Source organism: Sander lucioperca, chromosome 7 (assembly GCF_008315115.2).
Source record: "Sander lucioperca isolate FBNREF2018 chromosome 7, SLUC_FBN_1.2, whole genome shotgun sequence".
In the NCBI taxonomy this organism is placed as follows: Eukaryota; Metazoa; Chordata; class Actinopteri; order Perciformes; family Percidae; genus Sander; species Sander lucioperca.
Genome location: NC_050179.1, coordinates 5,376,540 through 5,397,889, shown reverse-complemented (window position 1 = coordinate 5,397,889; position 21,350 = coordinate 5,376,540). Strand labels below are relative to the sequence as shown.

Here is a 21,350-nt window from a genome sequence, read left to right as displayed (position 1 = left end):
CATGAAAGCAGCAAACAAACAAACAGGATCAACGGAGATAGAACTGTTGTGTGACCAGAGACGTAACAAACCCCGGGTAAATATTGGTGATGTATTTGAAAGATGGAGACAGCTTAGAGCCCAAAAGGACACCGAGTTGGCTAATATCCCCCTCAACAGGTAAGCATTAGCTTCAGGCTAATTTATCTTGGCTTCAAGGGACGGGCATTTTATGTCATTTCAGCATTCAAGTAATCACATTGAGTACCCGAGTTTGTTACTCGCAAAAACAATTGAGACACAGTGTTGTTTTTAGCGGTTCCTATCGTAATTTAAGCCTAGGGAGTGTGTATGTCCATCGGGTGGCGAGGTTGTTGTGTTTTTAGCAGTTCCTACTGTAATTCTAAGCCGAAAAAATGTGCCTTGCCGGTTGGGTACAGAGCTCCACGTGAGCACAGGCTTTTATGACAATATGTCAATATAGCCAGCATCTAAAGTTAGCTACGCCGCTGTGCTGTGAAGTATGTCTGGCTATGTGAGACAAGCATCTAGCAACATTGTTGTGGATTCTGTGGTCTCAGCCTTGCAACCTCCTTGAACTTCGAGTCTGGGGAGGAGGATGCGGGGGAGAAAACTCTCTTCATTATTTTAATTTGTACTGCAGTAACTATTTTAAACACTAGCTGTCAGTATTACATATTGCACCTTTAAGACAGTTCAGGGATTAAATTAAAAGTTGACTTTGTAAGGTAAAGGTTGTATTAACTCTTTGATGACTGGAGACATACACCAGCAGCCAGGGAACCTGAGCTCTTGCACTGGTGGTGTCATGGACCTGCCTCCGTATGCCTCTTTCATGCCCCAACAGTGCAGTGTGGAAGTCATGGGTTGACTGCCGTGCCCTCTCCCAGCTGCAGCCCTGCCATATGAGTCAGGTAGCCTCTCTGGAAAATAGTAATGTCTCATCCAGCTGGGGGATTGTACCCAGCCTGCAGTGAGGCTCCAAGGCTGATAGCGAGGTTGGGTCCAGTCCAAAGAACTCATCTGATACTTCCTTTGTTCCTGCAGAGGGCATTGTGGCTCCACACAACCCAAAGATCTGCTCTCATAGAACCTTCCCAGGAAGCAACTGGTCTCCGTCCAAGCCAGACACTCTGCCGTTTTGCCATGTCTCTCCCTCTTCCTCCTCCCCCTAACCTTCCTGTACTGCCTGAAGTTTCCCTGCTGGAAGTCTCTCAGGTGAGCCTTGTGGACACCCCAGTAGTGGCCCCGACCGTCCTCGCAGCGGCTCACCTTCACAAAGCAGTCGTTCACGGACAAGTTGTGTCGGACACTGTTCCTCCAGCTCCGGCCCCGGCTCCTGAGGTAGGGAAACCGCTCCTCCATTGCTCTGTAGATGGACGCCAGGTTAAGTTTTTGGGAGGGGGATGACAAGAGGACTTTGGCAATCAGGGCAATGTAGGAGAGCGAGGGCTTTGAGAAGAGCTGTGTGTCCTCTGAGGAGGGATTGTCTGTGGAGCTGCTCGTGTTGTCTGGTAGATGAGCTGGGTTGGTGAGGATGCTCTCATAGGTACTGACAGCATCTGCCATTGTTGCAGCCATTCCCTGTGCAATCATTTCTCTGCTGCTCTCTTCTGTCTCCAATGCATTTATGAAGCCACATACCGCTTTTTCCTCTTTGTTGTATGAAGTATCTGTGAGATGTTGTCTTGTTCTTCCTTTCTCTGTATTCATTGTTTATTTTACTTCCAAGTCCTAGCACTGCAGTAAACTTTAGAGCATCCTGTCCGTATCAGATCCCACAATTTAGTTTTTCCTGTTGGACAAAACTATTATCTTCCAGACAGTCTGACAACCTTTTATACTGTTTATATCAAAGTCAGGGGGGGGTTCACCATTCTTCAGTTAAGATACATATTTTAACAGTGAGTAAGAGTGTTGTGACTCTTACTCACTGTTAAAATATGTATTTTATTTGCTTAGTAAGATTACGGACTAAGCGCTTTGGTTGTGGCTGGAGCTGGACATGCCACTTTGTCACAGCTGTGAGATAAACACAGGAAATAGTACAAACACAAGATACATCTTGATATGGGATAAGCAGAAAAAAGAATGAACTTATGTGGAATGGTTGTTTCTTACATACTTTCACAGTTATTGCACCATCAGAGAGTTATCGATTGGTCAGTGGAAACTATTTTGGAGGCCTAAACAGTATGCAGTGGCATTTGTTCTGTTTTAGACCTCATGTCAGCCGTTGTGGGCCAAAAGCAACAAAACACAAATAGCTGCCATGGTAAATCTCATGCTCGTTATACAAACAGCATTACAACTCTCTAGGGAGAAATTACTACAGTTACATAAGGACAATGTCCACAACACTGTACTTTTGTTGGAGAAGTTTTCTAGGGAGAAAATTAGATAATTATCAATCTATATGATTGGTTATATCACGCAAATGTCCACACTCAGAGAGGCAACAGGATAATATTTTCTCCTCCTGAGGTTAGACTACTGTACATAGTTTAAGTCCCTTCTGGCCTATTTATAGTGTTGGCCCTTGCAACAATGTCATCTGTAACTCGATTCCATCTGTTAAGTCAGAGCATGTTCAATGTCAGTTGCCAGAAGCAGATGCACTGCAGTTCACTTCCCACTGACTCTCCTACAGGGAGCCCCATGGAGTTTGTGGGACAAGCAAGACCTTCTGGGGCCTGTAACCTCTTAGAAGTGCCAGGCCTCACCTCCTCGGACCTGGACGATGATGAGTATGAGGTGGTGAACAGCATCAGGCCCAAATCTTCTCCTCGCCCACGTAGAAAGAGCTCTGACAGTGACGAAGACTCGGAGCCTGAGCCACCCCTGTCTGGCTCCAGGAGAGTGTCCTTTGCAGATGCCAAAGGCCTCAGTTTGGTGCATATAAAGGAGTTTGACACTTGGGATGTACCCAAGCTGCCACTATGTGACTCTTCTGAGGGCGAAGGTAGAGATGCGGAGGAATACTTCCTATCTCCTCTCACTTTCTCCCTTCCATTGTCTAATAAGGAGCTGTTTGTCAAAGTCCAGGAGCAGAAATTGGAGTTAGAGGCTATCGAGTTACTTCCAGGGACCACAATACTGAAAGGAGTGATCCGTGTCCTCAACATCTCCTTCAATAAGGCGGTATATATCCGAACCACTTTGGACTCGTGGTCCAGCCACTTTGACCTCCTGGCAGAGTACATGCCTGGTTCCAGTGACAGTCTGATGGATGGTTTCTCGTTTAAGCTCACCCTAGTGCCTCCATTCGGGGAGCAGGGAGCCAGAGTTGACTTTTGTCTGCGATATGAGACTCCGGTGGGGACATTCTGGGCCAACAATAACAACAGGAACTACGTGCTGTTCTGTCACCAGAGAGTGAAAGAGAGGAAAGAGAAGCCACAGAAGGAAAATGTGAACAAAAAAGGCTGCCTTAAGACTTTCAGGTGAGGATCATTGATAGGGATTTTTAAAGGTCAACACTGGTGATGTTTTTAGACACAATGGTCAGGAGAAAAGCCAATTGTGCCAAAGGTTGGAGAGCAGGCTGGCCAAATTCTGCCATGCAATTTAAAAAATACTGGCTTCTGTTGAGCAAAGGATAAACTAGCCAATCAGGTTTATGTATATGTAGACTATGTGAGGTCAGTATTTTCCTTAAGCTTCAAGCTAATTATTTAACGTAACTGGTGGAAACCCTCTATATTATTGCTGAATGAATATTATGATCAAACACCATCAGCAAAATTATTTGAAATAATCTTTTAATCAAAATGATTAATTTATCTCAACTTTGTCGCCTTATGTGGTTTGTTGATTGGTGATAGTCACATAGAAGTCTGACTGATCACAATTTTATTGATTCACAGTCAGAACTTCTCCACTGTGGAAAACATGTCTGCAACGGAAGATTCATCTCAGAAAAACATTTCACTGGGTGAATATTTACTTTGCTGATTGGGAAATGAAGAAAATGATTGTGGAATTTAAAAAAACACGGCTGTATTAGTGCAGCCTCAAGATACATTTAAATGTCTTTTTTCTCCAGGTGTGTCACAACATGGAGAGGAAGCGGACACTATGAAAGCCAAGCAAATCTCTGATGGCCAGTCAGGCACATCAGAGGAAGATCAAAAGAAATTACTGGTGAGTTAAAAAAAAAAATCACATCAGTCCAGTTTACTTAAACATTTTAATAGACTTCAAAAATCGAGACTTTATCTAACTGGTGTGAAATCCTAAATCCTTCTCATCAGACACAGACGCAGATTGATTTTGATTGTTTAAATAATCTCTTATTTTCAAACTTAATTTGACAAGCATTATTGGCTATGAAAGGTGGATTTAAATACACTATAGTGTGTCTATGAGGTATCAGAAGGAACAGAAAACATGACATGACCCCTGGTGCACTTTCTGAGAGAATATCACATGACCCGAACTTGAGTAGCACCAGCATGACAGCATGTACTGTGCACCTAAAGGACACTCAGTACATGCTGTTTGCAATTCCTCAGTGTCTCATATGTTGTCATGCTTGCTATTTTAAGACTATTGTTTGTCTTTGTATATTTAATTAAACAAAAATGCAGTGAAGGATATACTTTAATCTGAAGTGTGTGTGTGTGTGTGTGTGTGTGTGTGTGTGTGTGTGTGTGTGTGTGTGTGTGTGTGTGTGTGTGTTTAAATGTTACCCCACTCCCTTTTTGTAAAACAGCATAACTACTGTGTGAGCAGACTAAAATTAATCTTTCCCTGTTGTTGATGGACAGACCGAGAACAGACTGAACTGCAGCCGAAGACGTTGCAGAAAGGCTGCACGGATGGCTCGGGTGAGGGACTACTTTTCTCAGACAAATGGTGGAGCAGATGACACTGAAAGAGATGAATTACCTCCAGAAGCAAAACAGGCAGCTCAAGAAGAAACCCCGGAGGAAAAGCACTCAGATGTACGATCAATTCCTGAAGGGAGCAGTAAATCAGAAGGTTCTCACTTTGTTTCTGAATCTCTGGAAACATGCAGCGAACCTCTCCTTGATGTTCAACATGATACGTCACCAGCACACAACTACACGTCTAATAACGAGACAGAGGAATCTGAGAGCATCAATTTGGCTGACTCAGCCACATTATCAGGAGGTGAGAGTGCTAGAGATATTCTAGACAACCCATCAAATGATGAGCTTGCTCCCGCAGAATGCCAAAATATCAACAAGTCCGTCTCAAATGCTGAGGAATGCGACATTGCAGCTGAACCAGCTGACAGAGTTATTTCAGTAGTGAACAGTGAAAGCCTCGTTAGCCAGACCAACAGCTTCACATTTGGAACCGTGGTGGCTCCGCTGTATCATCAGGTGTTTGGCAGGTTGGGAAGTGAAAGTGATCGGACAAATCCAGTACAAGCTACACTGAATGTTGGAAACTTAACTCAAAGATACAGTCACGTTGAAAGCGCACTTACTAGCTGCACTGTTCGTACAGACACTAATGATGACGACGTTCAGGGAAATGTGACTGAGACCCAGGAATCAAACAAAGAATGCTTAGATGCCGCCACAAATAGCACTACCATTGAAGAAGAAGAAACAAGTTTCAGTGTGACAGCAAACAACATTCTGCACCATGCAGAAACACTGCAGGATCCAGATGATATTATACATTCAGACCAGAGACACACTAATACATTGGCGGTTCCAAAAACTATTTCAGGAGACACAGTCATACATGCACCTGCTGTAAACATTTTAAATAGACATTTGTTGAATCCACATATACCCACTGAGAATTTACATCTCCAGAGAGAAGCACAGGAAGACAATCTCACTCGTGACCTGCCAGAGCATACATGTACACAAACTAAAACTAATCTAGATGAAACCCTTGCACAAAGTGAAACACAAGAAGTCATGACCAGTCTAGAAACCTCATTTATGACACTTCAACCTTCTCAGAGTGTATCAGAGCATGTTAGTGATGACGAGACCGACCAACAGACCAGCCGCAGTGAGGCAACCGACTGTAAGTGTGTACATGAATCAAACAACTGTGATGACGTTGGCAAAACAGCAACTATATCATCAACCAATGCCATTACAGAGGAGGATAAAGCTTTCCGTGATTTGAATACCGACCACATCAATAATTCAGCTACGAAAGGAACTGACAATAGCTACGTTTCTAGTTTTGAGACTGTGGAGGAAAGGAACGTCACAACAACTCAGATATCTTTGGAAACTAATAATGTGGAAGAAGGAAAGAAACTGGTGAACAACTTGCATAAAGATGAAACAAAACACTCTGCTGAAATGAAGGTCATTGGTGAGGTAGCTGAGTCAACGACAAAAGCAACGATGAGTAATCACATACACGGTGACACGTTCTTGGAGCTCAAAGATGAAGACACACAAAAAATAGAGCATCTTGAAATGGAAGCTGCTGTCGCAATACAGGAGAATTTGTGTTTTGCAGACACTACTGAGGTAAACTGGGAAATGATGGTTGAAGAAGAGGAGAAAAACATATTAACAGAAGAAGAGGAAAGTGAGGCAGTAAGTTTAAAAACTAGTTTAAAAGAGAACAAGGCTGAGGATGCAGGTGTTTTAGAGGGAGAGCAAAAGATTGGAGAGGAGGACATTGGGGAGATTGTGGCTGGAAAAGACAGGGAAGACATGAAAGATTTAGACTATGTTCAAGCCACAAAGACAGCTGGAGAGGAAGAACTAGCTGAGGAGATTGAAGTAGAGAAAAGAGAGGAACAAGAGGAGACAGAGTTAGAGAAAGAAAAACACTTTACAGATATACAAGAGGTCAATATTGAAAAGACAAATGTCCAAGATGAAGAGAAGATAAAGGAGGAGGAAGAAATGGAAATAGACTTGACTAATGACGATGAAGCAAGTGTGGAGTGGGAGGATAAGGTAAAACCAAGGGAGCAAAACGTAGAAGAAGAGAATCCAGATTACAAGGAGGAAATTCTAGTTGCTGAAACAGGAGAGTCAGAGATTATAGATGCAGAGTCAGAGACCATGATAATCGACAGGGGAAATGAAGTGGGGTGTTTTGAAGAGAGGTTAGACAATACGCAAAACAAGGTTGAGGATGGTTTATCTGCTCTGGTGAACAATGTGCAGGACAAGAGAGTAATAGACAAAGAAAATGATGGACACATCCCAACTGAAATGCATCTTTACAAGGAGGAAGATTTCCAAAGCAACGAGAATGTTACACGTGACCTATCAAAAGCTACGAGAGATGAAAACGAATTTGTCGCTGCAGAGGGCGGTTCGTGCATTTTTACAGATGAACCTAAAAGCGACCCAACGACTCACGACAGCGCTTCAGCAGAGTCCGACTCAGACGACGAGGTGGAGTTGTACATGCGCTGTCTGAGGGCCGTTCACACTGGGGCACAGGCCCAGAAAGACTGGGACAAAGATACAGGTTTTAGTGCGGGCAAAAGGCCCTCTGTAAGCAGAAGCAAACTGCTGTCCACAGCCATGCCATCCATCAGTGAATCTTTGGATGAAGAACAGCACCTGAGCTGTCTGAAGGACAGTCATGAGGACACAGAGACTGCAGACATCCAACACACAGCTGCAGCTCTGCCAGCATCAAGTGGACAGGAAAGCATTAACAGAAATGTTTCATGGTGGAAAGAGACTTTTTCCTGCAGCAATATCTCAAGAACATTGTTATACGCCACCTTGTTAGTGGTATTTTTAGCTGTGGCCTACCGTTATGATTTTCTTGCCTGTTTTGGGCTCTACTTGATATCAGTGGTTTGGCTCTACTGTCAAAGAGAGAGGCAGCCAGAACAACAAAAACAACAACAGAATAGGTTAAATTAAACTGTAAAAATCTGTTTTAGTTGTGGTATTGTTTACCATGGACTTCAGAGGTTCATGGGTGTACAAGGTGCTGACATGACACTCACAAAATAATAACTCTCCCTTTTTGCTACCTCATACCACAATTTGATTATATTAGCAAGACCTGCACAATTACTAATGGTTTAAATAGAAGCAGTAGATGAAGAAAATACATACAACAATGAATTATAATGGGCATTACAAGTATATATGACACATATCAGAATAAATGCTGTGTATACCCTATGGGAGGATGTTAACTCTCTGTTGTGAGAGTATAAACCCATTTTCTTTATGCTTTACTGTACATAAAACTTAGCGTCGACAACAGGCTGCGGACCATTGCTCACACTGATCAGTTCTGCACAGCAGTAATGCATTTTTGAGGTTTAAATGAAACCTATCAGTGTTCTGTGTGTATTTTAAGTCTGGCATGAATAAATTTAGGCCTACTAAAGACAAATAATTGAATGTGTTCAATGGCTTTTTATTACTAGTAGTGGTCACATAACTAATAGTAGCTGAGTGAATAACAGTAGGAATAGATTTAATTATTTTAATTTCTGCAATTTCATATCCACCAGGTACATTGAAACCGAGACTATTAGTCTACAACCATGCTAGCAGCTTTGAAGCGGTGCTTTGAGCTAAATGCTAAGCTAGCATGCTCACAATGACAAGGCTAACTTTGTGTTTTTTAGCAGGTATAATGCTTACCATGTTCACCATCTTTAGCATATTCTAACATTCTTATAAGCACTAAACACAAAGTGCACCTAAGGCTGATGTTATTAGTTTTGCAGGTATTGGGTCACAAACCAATGAATTGGACCAGATAATATCACTAGCTGAAAAGTTATTACAATATATACCCTGAAAGGAAGATGATTGTCTGTTCCAAATGTCATTGTTCCAATAGTTGTTGAGACATTTCACTCATAACCACAAAAGTGAACCTCATGGTGGCGCTAGTACAAAAGTCATTTGGATTCATCTTCAAGGGATCTTGAATGTCTGCACAAAATGTCATGGCAATCAATAGATGCTGAGATATTTCAGCCTGTGTGGCTATTATACACTGAGTTAATGCATCACTGAAAAACAGATCATAGACTGACATTGTCTTCAAATACACATTTTCCTGTAATGAGTTGGACTACACTTTACTCACTTACAAATGAACAGCAATGTTTATATACTTGGAATAGGTTTTATTTCCTCTAAAAGTATGCAGGTTAGTAACAGATCATTTAAAACTGTAATTAGTGCTTTTCCAAAGAAAATATGAATGCCATCAGTGGTATGTTATGTCCTAGATCTGCGGTCATACCCTGAAACTCTACAAGAACAAAGAAACCGGATTCTTACCTGACAGTTTGGATTCTTATTTGTGTTTCTGGTGTGTTGAAATGTTTTTGTTGTTTATCTCGGGCTGCATTCCGATCAAATTGGGTATCTTGTTATCACCACTTATCAGTATTAAAATATGTTTGGCATCAAGCTGACTCTCTGGGAAAGAGTGGCAAACTTCTTTACGTTGTTCCAAATAGAGGGCAAACTTTGAGCCAAGTCCATGTGCATTTCTGACATGCCGTCTTTAGTGTGAGTCCACAACAATAGTAATGATAAAACAGATAATAATAAAATATTAATAAAACAGAAGTACTCTTCTGACCATGTTCAATGCCTGTTCAACGTAGTTGGGTGATTTTGAAGGAACATAATGTCAAATCAAGTCACTTGTAGCGATAGTATGTAGTCCCTGCTCCCTATTTGAACTTTGGCTTTTAGCTGTGTTTTGAGCTGAACACAGCTGCAGTAATGTACTCGCCAAGGGATTTCAGTGTAGTCCACTGGGAGGATTTTACCAAATGAACAGGAACATTTTTAGCCTCCAAAAGAAACACAATAACATTTTGTGAGACATACAGAAGGGTATAACTATCTGTGCAAAGAAATGAATGACTATGCATTCCTTATAGATCAAATTCCAATTACAGCCTTCAGGGACAGGGGTTTACTGCAAGCATCCTCTTTTTAATAAACTCGTAATCTGTTTCAACACAGGCGTCCTTTCTGTCTTTTAAAGGTTCTAAATAAGACCATGAGGTAAAGAGGAGTATCAGATCAGACAGTAACAAACTTCTTCTGTCAGTATGGTTGTATAATATACTTTTTAAACATGATACAGTAACACAAAGGTGTTGCCCACAAAGCAAAACCCATGAGAGCAATAATAATTCATTTTTATTAGCTGTGCAGGTGGAGCTTATGTTGGCCATATATTATCAGAGCATGTTGGCTGACCCCTACACCTGTTGGACTGCACATTCTGATAACACAACAGAGTTTAATAGCTCCTGCAGCCTGCACCAGCCAACTGTCTTCATTCCCACACTTACAGATGCATGTCTGACCTCTTTCTGCTTTTACTTGTATTACTCAAGTGCAGTGATGAATCAAATGTACCCCGATGCGGATCAACGTTTAAAGAAGGCAAGGGCGTTTTTTTTTATCATTTAGTGCTGTCTTTATACATGGAGAGTATACATTGTTGTTGTTGTACATGTTTATTTAAAGACATATTAACATGCAAATTAAATTATTGATGATTTTTTGCACATGATTACTTTAAAAGTATATAATAGGCAACATAAACACACCTATACCACATATTAGAAAGCATGAATTATATATGAAAATAATTACCATTTTATAGGCCTTTCTAATTTCTTTGTTAAAAACAACTTTTCCTGTTTACTCCTAGACTCTTTTTGTAAGACCTCACATGATGATGATAACATTAATACCCACTAACATTATAATGTTTTTATGGTGTAGTTACATCCTACACATGACAGTATTACAGTGTTATATGTTATTTATTTTTTTTATTAAGAGGAATAGTTGTGTTCTGTAATAATGTATAAATACAGTCGGAATAACAAAAGTTAAGATACAAGTATTGTCTTTACTTCGCAATAAATGCAAAATTAAATCATTACACAATCAATGTATAAAATGTACAATAGTAGGTTAATCATTGAAATTATTTTATTTTAATTGGCAACAACCGAACTCCTTAAAAATCAATCCTGCTGATCGTATTCTTTTTGACACATGTAGACTTAAATGCACAGGCAAATTAACATTGTCAGATAACAAAAAAAAAAATGAAAAGGGCATCTGTTTTCGGAGATCTATTTTCGGAAATGTGGGGTCCATACATAGACTGTATTAAAAGATACAGTAGTCATTGGGTCCACATAACACTGGAACCATTAGGTGGCACTATGCTACAAGTCAAATTGGATGCACAAGAAAGGCTACAAAATGTAACCCTAGTCCTATATAAAATCATTTTAACCCTTTATGGGTTGTACAATGTTTTTTCATACTGAATGTAAGATGTTTATTTTTTATTTTGGCATCAAGTGCATACACTCTGGATGCTGCACTTTTATCACAGAAGGTGTACAATGAAGAGTAGCCTACTTGAACAACATTCAGCTGGACCTACTTATGCATTTTATGTTCATGAACATTCACCTTCCATCCCTGATTCCTCCGATCGTCTGTGGAATAGAATAGGAAAAATATTATTGATTCGTCCAAGGTAGGAAATGTGTCTTTTTCTCACATATAAAAATAAACACATCACAACACACATTGCAAATCCTCATTTCTCAACAACATGAAATCGGTGACATCACGGCAGTAATGCAGAAGTTTAGCCTAGAGATCTAGACGCACCCTAGCGGCAGCCAGGATCAGTCTAGCAACAAGATGCAGATTATGCAAAATAATATGATCTGCTTCATACTGTCTAAACCTTCTAGGTATCATGTGGGAAGAAATGAGTTTAAGAGGGTTGAGTTCTTGCCTGTTAAGCTTAGGGTTGAACAACTTAAACTCAATCATATGTACAGTATTATTAATGGTGTAGCCCCAAAGTATTTGGGATTTCAGATTTAGATGGTGCACACTCAACATGCCCATGAGACTAGGGCCAGTGTCCGTTCATGTAAGGTGCCATGTGTGAATAGTGAAGCAAGAAAAATCTTTTTTTATACAGGAATTATTTTATGGAATAGTCTTCCACTTCATATCAAAATGGCAGCAACGAAAAGCGATTTTAGATATAAAGTTAGGGTCTACTTGTGGAATAAAATAGATAATTAGGGGAAAATAAAATCTAGACTGTGGTGTTTTATCTGGTAGTTTGATGTGTAGTTTTTTATTTTATATATTTTTTTTTTATTGTTTTAACCTCAGAAGGACTGTATGTGTTTGCATGTGTTGTATGTCCTGTTTCTCTTACATCAGGGACCATGTTGGAAAAAAGTGTTTCTCGCTTTTACATGTTATCCCTTGGATACCCCCCCTGTTGTCTTTCTATATCCATAAATAAAACCAAACCAAACTCTCCGTTGGCTTGCGAGCTGGAAAAACCAAATTCTGGTCAGGCCAATCACATCTTGTATAGAGTCGGTGGGCGGGCTTAACACAAGGACTGCAGAGTTGCGATGGTTCCCTGCTACTTGAAAACAAAGAAGATGGCTGTTGCTGCTGGCGAACAGTGGTCTTTCGAATTGGTTTTGGCCGTGACTCTGGAAGACTTGGAGTTAAGCACTTAAGTTATTCTTAAAAAAGGAAGATGTGTTCGGAGTTTTGCCGACCGGATACGGCAAAAGTTTAATCTATTAACTAGCGATGCTCTGGTTGGCTATTGCGTGCAGAGGGAATTTGAAAGACAACCGTTTATCCCGCACCTCGGATTGAGCCCTGCCAATGGTGAGTTCCCATACCCAACATCTTGATGTGGGTCTGGCCAGAGTGATAGAGAAAGACATGGCTCTGGGTCTGGCTTGTCAGGCTAGCAGAAGTTTGGATAACTTCAGGAGAATTGAGATTTACAAGGCGCATTTAAACGCTCCATGGCACGCACGCATATGATTATGCGCACGCAGGCTCAGGTACTCTCCCAGGCCTGTGATTGGACGACGGACTGTCAGTTCCAAAGCATGTCTGTCAAAGTCAACCAATCAGCTTGCGTTTTGTTGGCCGGTGGAGCGGTTCGCCGGTCCGTTTGCTTCTGGGAAAAGGGGAACCAACTGGCTAGGGCAGCATCGGCGGTGCGGTGCTATGGACCTCAGGGATAATGTCGAGACAGGGGAGACGGAAAACCACACAGAGCTGTTCTACGTGCCGATTCCAGACGAAGCACCGTGCAAAAGGGAGCAGGAGAAGCTGTCAGGGGTCGTCAAAAACGTTCACAGAAAACTGCGGAGGAAATACAGAGAGGGTAAGCAGCCTTAGTTGGGCCCCTCTGTCTCTCAGTGGCCCTGCAGCCGAGTGGCTAACACTTTAACACGTTAGCTCTCAAATACAACATTAACTCCTTTCCGTTAGCAGTGATCCCTAGTAAAGACAACTTATTCTGCTTGGTAACGTTACCCCTTCTAGCTAACGGTGTTGTGTGGCTGGTTAGCCGTCGAGGCAGACCGCAGTGAGGGTTGCATTCAGCAAACAAGGCCTTTCAAGCTACTTAATAACATTAGCTAGCTATAACCACTGCAGATGTCATTGCCGCTTATTAACTTAAGTACTAATGTGAACATGTATCATCTCTTTTCTAAAACCAGTGTACATTCGTGTAATACAGGTTTCTAAACTCAAACAGAGCCAAGATCAAGAGTCGAGATCTGTTGACAGTAAATTACCTTCTATTGCCTCTTTATTGCCAATAAATGATAACTCTGTGGTCTGAACAAACAGTTGGTGGAACTTTTACAATCTAATCTAATCTAATTTAATTAAAAATTAGCTTTATTTCAGTTTTTCTGAACTGGACGGCATAGACAAAATAAGTTTCTTACATCAGATATTGTTAAAAAAAAGAAATACCCCACAGATTCAATGATGCATGTATTACACACAACAAACACACAGTTTGTTTGAAGACATGAAGCTAGAGCTTCTGTGAGTGGATCTAAATTAAGGAGCCGATTATATTTCAAACTGCAGGGAAGGATAGGAAGGGCTCATATCGTGAGAGCTGAGGTAGAGATTGGCCATTTGCGCAAAATTTTAAAGAAAAGCGGTTGAGCTTGAATCTTTTTTCCAGGAAGTAGTACAGAGCTACATGGCACAACAGGTTAATTGTCTGCTGCTAGGGCTGGACAGTATGGCTAAAATATCAGAATATAAATTCTATATATCATATAGTAATCATTTGGGAAACATCATAGACAAAATGACAGTTGGTTGACCTTAGGCTGCTACATGCTATTTATTATCCAATACCTAGTATGGCAGGAGGTCTGGTATGGTGTGAGTAGTTTACACGTAAATAAATCACTCATTGCCTAGAAAGTAATCTTTCTCTTTATTTCATTTTTTTTTTTAAATGTTCCCAACATATTACTTATAAATTAAGCTAAGATCCAAACTAACACTTCGGATACCACTTTAGGGTAAATTTACTTCCGCTTTTGCAATTTGAGGAAGTACAAAAAAGTAAATGTAACACTTAGTGGGGGCAGATGATACTGTATCTCTGAATCTGTGAATTCATAGACAAAATGTCCACCTGGGATGTTGCTCTCTCGAGCACCTCATCTGTCTTAACTCGGAACAAGCCCATAATATTTGCAAAGTTTGCAGGACTATAATCGACCCTATCAGATGCAAGAATGCAAAACTAAATGCAGCTTTATTTTCTCATGTGCTTGTGTTCCAGTGACTAAAATACGAGTAAAAAACGAGTCAATGGATCTTTTTAAAGCTGTAAAGAGAGACTGTATCAGTGTGTGTTTTCATCACCAGCTGTCTGTCCTGAGAACAAAAACATCGGTCTTATTTCCTATTATGACTCAATCTGGATAAGAGCATGATGCAAAATGGGAAGTTTGGAAAAACCCTTTCACAACACATTAGTGCAGACGTATGAAATCTGAATGTCAGAGTGCTCAACATCTTCATTGAGAGAGACAAAAACAGAGACAAAACTGACATTTCACTTTGCAGCACTGACAGAGGGGTTTATTCCAGCTTGAAATTGAAGACTGCCAATGCTGAAGTGCCCTGGATTTAAAAACTTGCTACAATGCCTACCCACACTGAGGCTTTGTGCTGTCGATGCTCATTCTCTCCTTCTGAGGAAATGCGTAGTCCTACTGGAGACTGTGTGGGAGGTGAACACAAACAGGCACATTCAAAACAGCAGGTGCACAATCTTTATCTTGAGCCAACTAGGCTATTGGATTTATCTGACTTTGCAAGTATAAAAGCCCCAAATATTATGATTTAGGTTGTCTCCTGCTTGAATGCCTGGCTGGTTTGTTTCATATGACTGCCTCTGAATCAAAAATATACATTTCACCATGTCACTGCTCTCTGATCTCAAAGCAAACAGCAAAAATAGAAGAAGCACATCAAGACAACTTTTACTAGTTTAAAACAATTCATCAAAAAATAAAAATAAATAAAAAAAGTTAAAGTAATATTTGTGGTGTCAGTCTTGTGCTGTTGCAACATTGTCTACTATCAGTTATGCAGCAAGCAACGCATAAAGGTCATGTTTGGCTGTTATTTGTGTAGGTGCTGTCCCACCTTTCCGCCTTAAAATCACTACATAACCATGATGTAGTGTTTTAAATGATGTTAGATCGTCATGTTTTAAATAAAGCAGAAAATATTCGGAGTGAGAGAGACTAGTTGGTTGTTGTGGAGACTAGAACTGCACAGAGAAGTCGTTCCTGCTAGCGGACCTCATGAGTGCTTAATAAGTAAAGCATGATCTGGTAGGCTTGGCATTGAATCACCGTGGTCATGCTTCTAGAGCGCTGCTGTTTACCACCACTCTTGTTGTCCTTTCATTTCTGCAAATCTGAATCAGAGTTTTTCCTTGTGGTCATGGGATTTCTCCCTTATCAGCTTGTTTGCCCATGCTACAGGCTGTAAACTGTAAAGATGCCCTGGAGGGAATTGTTGTGGACTTTATTATAACTGTGAAATGGCTATTTGAGGATGATTTCTACGGGAACAGTTCCACTTCTGTGCTGGCAGAGACGAGTGAACATGCAGGCAATGTAGCAGTAAAGGTGGCCTGATCTTTTTTAGCAGGTTTTTGCAAAAGAAGTACTGGCATGTTTTGGTGCTAAAGGGGATTACCAAAGTTGGCAAGTAGGTTGTGAATGTTTGCTACTAGCTGTGGATGGATGTGTCAGACTAAAAGAAAGCAAAAAAAGGACTTCAGCATGATGATACCAGTAGTTTAAGCTGACTTTGAAGTTGTGAGGTGTGTAATTGACTTTTTGTGTTGATTTTTTTTTTTTTTTTTTTTTGTCAGTTCTGTCCTGATTTTAACATCTTTTTCCTTAGTGGGCGACTTTGACAAGATCTGGCGCGAGCACTGTGAAGATGAGCAGACGCTGAGTGAGTACGCCCTCGCCATGAAAAATCTTGCCGACAACCACTGGACCAAAAACTGCGAAGGAGAGGGACGCATTGAATGGTGTCGCAGGTACAACTGACTTCAAATGTCTTTCAGCTGCAGTTTTAGACCTCATGACAGTGAAGTCTGACTTATCTAAACCTGTAGGATTTGCTTTTATGGCATTTCGCTGTCACTTTCACAGTCAAATTTGAGTAGTCTCTCGATTTTTACTTTCACAGTGTCTGTCAAGAATATTTTTTGGATGGCGGGATAAAAAGAGTGTTAGAAAAGGATGAGAAAAGTGCGATGCTTGCCATGGGTCTGGCTGCAGCATCTGTAAGTGCCCAACCATACAGCACCATCCCCAGGTAAGCACACTGCTAGTGCAACTAAACTCTCACCCATTACCTAGGAAAATAATTACAGTAACCTGAAGATAAAAAAAAATAAGGTTTAGTTAGGTTTGTTTTTCTCTTGTTTCTTATAAAAAGCATCTTCACTCATATTTGTAAATTATGTGTGGACCTTGCTCCTCATCAAAAGCATCTATAATTTATTTTGTTAACGCACCGTGCTTGCATAACATTTTCTGTAACAGTCGGAAAGTTCAATTGAAAAGATTTAATGGGCACTTGCATGTGACGTCGTGCTGGATTGTTGTGGGAAAAAAACAAAATAAATCATCTGTTGATTGAAATTTAACGATGTGGTTGTTACAAAAACAAAGAGGCACTGTTGGACGCAAAAGTCACATGTTGGTTTTGACATTGACGATCGTTCCACATTTGTGTTGTAGTTCTATCTCTCAGCTGGGGAAAATGCGCCTTCTTGACGTGGGAAGCTGCTTCAACCCTTTCTTGAAGTTTGATGAATTCCTTACAGTTGGTATTGACATAGTGCCTGCAGTTGAGGTATGCGTGCTTATTCATTTTTTGATTTTGTTTTAAATCCTTGTTGACACAAATAAAATGCATGATGTTTTCCTGTCTGGTGATTCAGTGCTGGCATTAGCAAAAGCATTACCAGAAATGACTCATGCAGGGGTATCAGTGTTGTGGTTAGACAGTATGTGGGAACAAATTCTGCAGAAAGCAGAATCAAAAGCGACTTGCTTTCTGCAGCTGCCAGTAGAGTACAAAATAAGTGAAATGACAAGTTCATTTAAAAATGGCAAGAGATTGCATTAGAACCATTTGAAAGTGCTGAATTTCTGCCTGTGTTCTCACCTCCCAGAGTGTGTACAAGTGTGACTTCCTCAACCTTCAGCTCCAGCAGCCGCTTCAGCTGGCCAGTGACGCGGTAGAGGCCTTTCTCCGCCAGCTCCACAACCCCATCGACACACTGCCTGCCCAGCTTTTCCATGTGGTGGTCTTCTCACTGCTCCTGTCCTACTTCCCCTCACCTTACCAGCGCTGGATCTGCTGTAAGAAGGCCCATGAGCTGCTGGAGCTGCATGGCCTGCTGCTCATCATCACGCCCGACTCCTCCCACCAAAACCGCCATGCCCTGATGATGCGCAGCTGGCGCGTTGCGGTGGAGTCCCTGGGTTTCAAGCGCTACAAATACATCAAGTATTCCCACATGCATCTCATCGCCTTCCGTAAGGTGTGTCTGGCCACCACCAGCGACCTGGTGTCACGCAACTACCCAGAGATGCTCTACATCCCTCAGGACTTCCACTCCAATGAGGAGGAAGAGTGTGCCGATGTGCCCGTGCAAGTGCGCTCCGAGTTTGAGGATGACCAGATGGCTTGGGGCTTCACAGAGCTACCTGACACGCCCTATGATTCAGATTCTGGGGAGAGCCAGAGCAGCTCGGTGCCTGGCTTCCATGAGCTAGAAGACCCCATCCTTCTTCAGAGCTAGGCTAAACTAGCTAAGTTGCCCCCCACCCCCCCCCCCCCCCTCTCCTTTTCTGTACTTAACTGTCACCTCCCCTTCAACTGCTGCGCTGCCAAATTTAACCTGCTGCATTATTCTCCCACTTCTCCTCCCTCTCCTCAAAACAATGCAGTTTGCACAGTGTGAAAGAGAGAAGTTTACAGATTATATTCTCGTAGCCACACTCCTCTGAGATTACACACACATACACACACACATATACACACATACAAACACACACTAAGATGGATATATTTTGATAAATATCTAGATTTTTTAAGAGTTGGAAAGTGAATGCCCTTAAGATATCTAAACTCCCTGCTCCTTGATTTCCATACCACCTTCCAATCAGCTTTCAATAACAAAAGTCAGCTTGTCTATATTCTGTACTCAGTCTCTATTTGAATAAGCTAGTGTGGCAGGCTGCTTTGTACAAAAGACAAATACAGCAGTCTGACAGGAGTTTGATTGCACTGGAGGGACTGAGATGGAACAACTGGACTGGTACGCTTGCTTCTGTCAGTCATGCGGCTAGACTTTCTGAAAATTCTTGATGTGCATTTAGTTTTCCAAGACAAAAAAAAAAAGTTAATTTTTTGAAATATATATATTCTCAACATTCAAAACATTGGTGTTGTCCAGTGTAAAGTGTGGCAGTGCCATTTTAACTTGGCATCCTTTGAATGATTTGTGTACATTTTACAAGAAAGTGGTATTTGTAGCATTTTAAACATTTTCAGAACCATACAGTAGGAGTATTATTAGGTTTACTAATGTGAAACTGTAACTGTGTTTACTCATTGTGTAACAAGGTACGAGTGTTTCAAAGTAGGTATTAGACTTCTTTTCCTCCTCTCGTCCTCACAAATATTTAGACTGAATTATCTCCTGTTAGATTTCCAACATGTTCTCTTGCAGAGAAATAGTACAACACTGCAAGTTGGTGACCCATATAAAATGGACTTTAAAAGCACCAGTATCCTTTGACACAATTTTGTAACTTTGATGTGAAACTACATTAAGTACTCTGCCTCCAAAAAAATCCAGATCTGAGCTCCTCACAGAAAATGCACCTTGACAGAAGAGATTTGCACTAATTTTCTGTTTTGTCATACAGAACCTCTGAAACAGGTGAGAAACTGTAGATTTTAGCAATAGCAAGCGAGACCAGATCTGAAGATACAGTATGCTGCGGGCGGTTTTAGCTAAAGACACTACCGGTTGAAATGTTAGTTAATAATGTTACACATAAGTGTGTGTCCTGCCTGTCCCTGAATGGGCTAAATGTGAGTGTGGTTGGGTTTGTCAGTGTGAATGAAGGAATGAATTTACGTTGATGTGTTAGTCAGTGGCACTTTATCATTGATCCCAAAGGCTGTCACAGAATGTAATTATTTTCCTATGATGACAGTTGTACAACCAATATGATGGGCCCATGTGATAATGCCAGTAAGTCTAAGGTGCCTTCTTTGTGCACATTTACTGTATGTTGCAAGCAGACGTTCATGCCCTTGGAGAAAATTAAACACCTTTGTCATAGTAATGGATAACAAGTAGCATTTCCAGTGTTGGTGTAATGCAGTTATTGCCATTCCCATATCATATTCCAGTTAATGCACATCTCTCTGCTGATATGTTCTCTTTTTTTTTTTTTAAACAGAAAAAAATATATATTTCACGGTACCACACATATTTAGACTTTGAAGTTTTGTGATTGAATTGGTGCATTTGTCTTCCAATGTTTCTTTTGGTCCATTTGCATGAGTTGTTTAATCTTCATTATCAACATTTTCTTCAATGCAGAACAATGTGTGCTTATAGTATGGTTGTATTTTTTTCTTTTATAAATGAATGTAAATGTAAGGTGTCTGTGTTTTTTCATGTGTATTTTGCACCTTTTATTTTTGAACATTCAAAATAGTGCTCTGTGTACTGCTTATGAAGTTATGAAGGGATACTTGTAACTCAGGAGATAGAATGGGTCATTTATTGACGTAACTGATTCTGATAAATATTGTCTGTGTAGCAAACTTGCTACACAGACAATATTTATCAGCATCAGTAGCGGTGGAACACATGCAGATACCTAGCCTTTGAGGCCATTTTGACACTGAGGTCATGTCCTCTGTATTTCTTTCAGGGGTTAAAGGTTTACATTTGTAATTTACTGAAAGTCCTCTATACTACTACAAAAAAGAAACACAAAATAAAGTAATAACTATAAATAAAATGTGAAATACTGATATTTAAAAACAATTTCATAGACCTCTTTTTCAGATAGGTGGGATTGCATTTAGGAGACTTGAACTTTAAAATCGTGGCTGCTACCCTTTGCTTACATTTTGAGCACAGACTTGACATTTTACAGTATTACTTAATTTGGCATTGTTGAAGTGCTACAGTAGGCAGAACTATCTTGAAGTCAAAGCTACCCCCTCACATTTGGAACATGGACATAAATAAAGTGAGCTCCATTTTTCCAGTTTTGTTCAGTTGAAACACAAACATTTTTAAGTGTAGAAGTTTATTATTGACCCTTAAAAAAACAATCTTAAAGACTCGGAGTTCATGGAGGTTGCTGAGACCACAGCATCCACAACAATGTTGCTAGATGCTTGTCTCACATAGCCAGACATTACTTCACAGCACATAGCTAACGTTAGATGCTGGCTATATTGACAGTCATAAAAGCTCTGTACCCAACTGGCAAGGCACATTTTTTCGGCTTAGAATTACAGAAGGAACCGCTAAAAACACAACAACCTCGCTGTCCTCTCCACCCGATGGACATACACACTCCCTAGGCTTAAATTACGATAGGAACCGCTAAAAACAACACTGTGTCTCAATTGTTTTTGCGAGTAACAAACTCGGGTACTCAATGTGATTACTCGAATGCTGAAATGACATTAAATGCCCGTCCCTTGAAACCAAGATAAATTAGCCTGAAGCTAATGCTTACCTGTTGAGGAGGAAATTAGCCAACTTGGTTTCCTTTTGGGCTCTAAGCTGTCTCCATCTTTCAAATACATCTCCAATATTTACCCGGGGTTTGTTACGTCTCTGGTCACACAACAGTTATAAACATGCCGTTTTTTTTAGGTCGGGTAGAATCTATCTCCGTTGCACCTGTTTGTTTGTTTGCTGCTTTCATGGCTGTATTA

The 21,350-nt window shown here is 40.7% G+C and overlaps 2 protein-coding genes across 5 annotated transcripts; both read left to right on the top strand.

Annotated features, from left to right (window-relative positions):
• Positions 1-1,249: 1,249 nt before the first annotated feature.
• Positions 1,250-8,331, top strand: ppp1r3ab (protein phosphatase 1, regulatory subunit 3Ab). 3 transcript variants are annotated; one of them, XM_036003323.1, is made up of 5 exons: positions 1,250-1,344; positions 2,651-3,443; positions 3,867-3,930; positions 4,042-4,143; positions 4,770-8,331. In XM_036003323.1, exons 2-5 carry the CDS (start codon positions 2,659-2,661, stop codon positions 7,842-7,844), a joined length of 4,026 nt encoding a protein of 1,341 aa, XP_035859216.1. In that variant the 5' UTR covers positions 1,250-1,344; positions 2,651-2,658; the 3' UTR covers positions 7,845-8,331. The 3 variants fall into 3 exon arrangements, with proteins under 3 accessions (XP_035859216.1, XP_031139079.1, XP_031139080.1); XM_031283219.2 differs by lacking the exon at positions 1,250-1,344 and having other exon boundaries at positions 1,862-3,443; XM_031283220.2 differs by lacking the exon at positions 1,250-1,344 and having other exon boundaries at positions 1,862-3,443; positions 3,867-3,934; positions 4,046-4,143.
• A 4,620-nt stretch (positions 8,332-12,951) lies between these two features.
• On the top strand, positions 12,952-20,049 carry bmt2 (base methyltransferase of 25S rRNA 2 homolog). Of its 2 annotated transcripts, none has more exons than XM_031283122.2 (5): positions 12,952-13,170; positions 16,251-16,392; positions 16,545-16,673; positions 17,102-17,216; positions 17,539-20,049. In XM_031283122.2, the coding sequence occupies exons 1-5, from the start codon at positions 13,011-13,013 to the stop codon at positions 18,169-18,171; spliced, it is 1,179 nt and encodes a 392-aa protein (XP_031138982.1). In that variant the 5' UTR covers positions 12,952-13,010; the 3' UTR covers positions 18,172-20,049. The 2 variants fall into 2 exon arrangements, with proteins under 2 accessions (XP_031138982.1, XP_031138983.1); XM_031283123.2 differs by lacking the exon at positions 12,952-13,170 and adding an exon at positions 15,606-16,052.
• The last annotated feature ends 1,301 nt before the right edge of the window (positions 20,050-21,350 follow it).

Excerpts from the sequence above, each read along its gene's own strand:
- ppp1r3ab (XM_031283219.2), top strand. The coding sequence starts at position 2,548 with ATGTCATCTGTAACTCGATTCCATCTGTTAAGTCAGAGCATGTTCAAT. Across the intron at positions 3,931-4,041 it reads CATCTCAGAAAAACATTTCA|CCAGGTGTGTCACAACATGG; the intron begins CTGGGTGAATAT and ends TGTCTTTTTTCT. Across the intron at positions 4,144-4,769 it reads AAGATCAAAAGAAATTACTG|ACCGAGAACAGACTGAACTG; the intron begins GTGAGTTAAAAA and ends GTTGATGGACAG.
- bmt2 (XM_031283122.2), top strand. The coding sequence starts at position 13,011 with ATGGACCTCAGGGATAATGTCGAGACAGGGGAGACGGAAAACCACACA. Across the intron at positions 16,674-17,101 it reads CCATACAGCACCATCCCCAG|TTCTATCTCTCAGCTGGGGA; the intron begins GTAAGCACACTG and ends TTTGTGTTGTAG. Across the intron at positions 17,217-17,538 it reads ACATAGTGCCTGCAGTTGAG|AGTGTGTACAAGTGTGACTT; the intron begins GTATGCGTGCTT and ends CTCACCTCCCAG.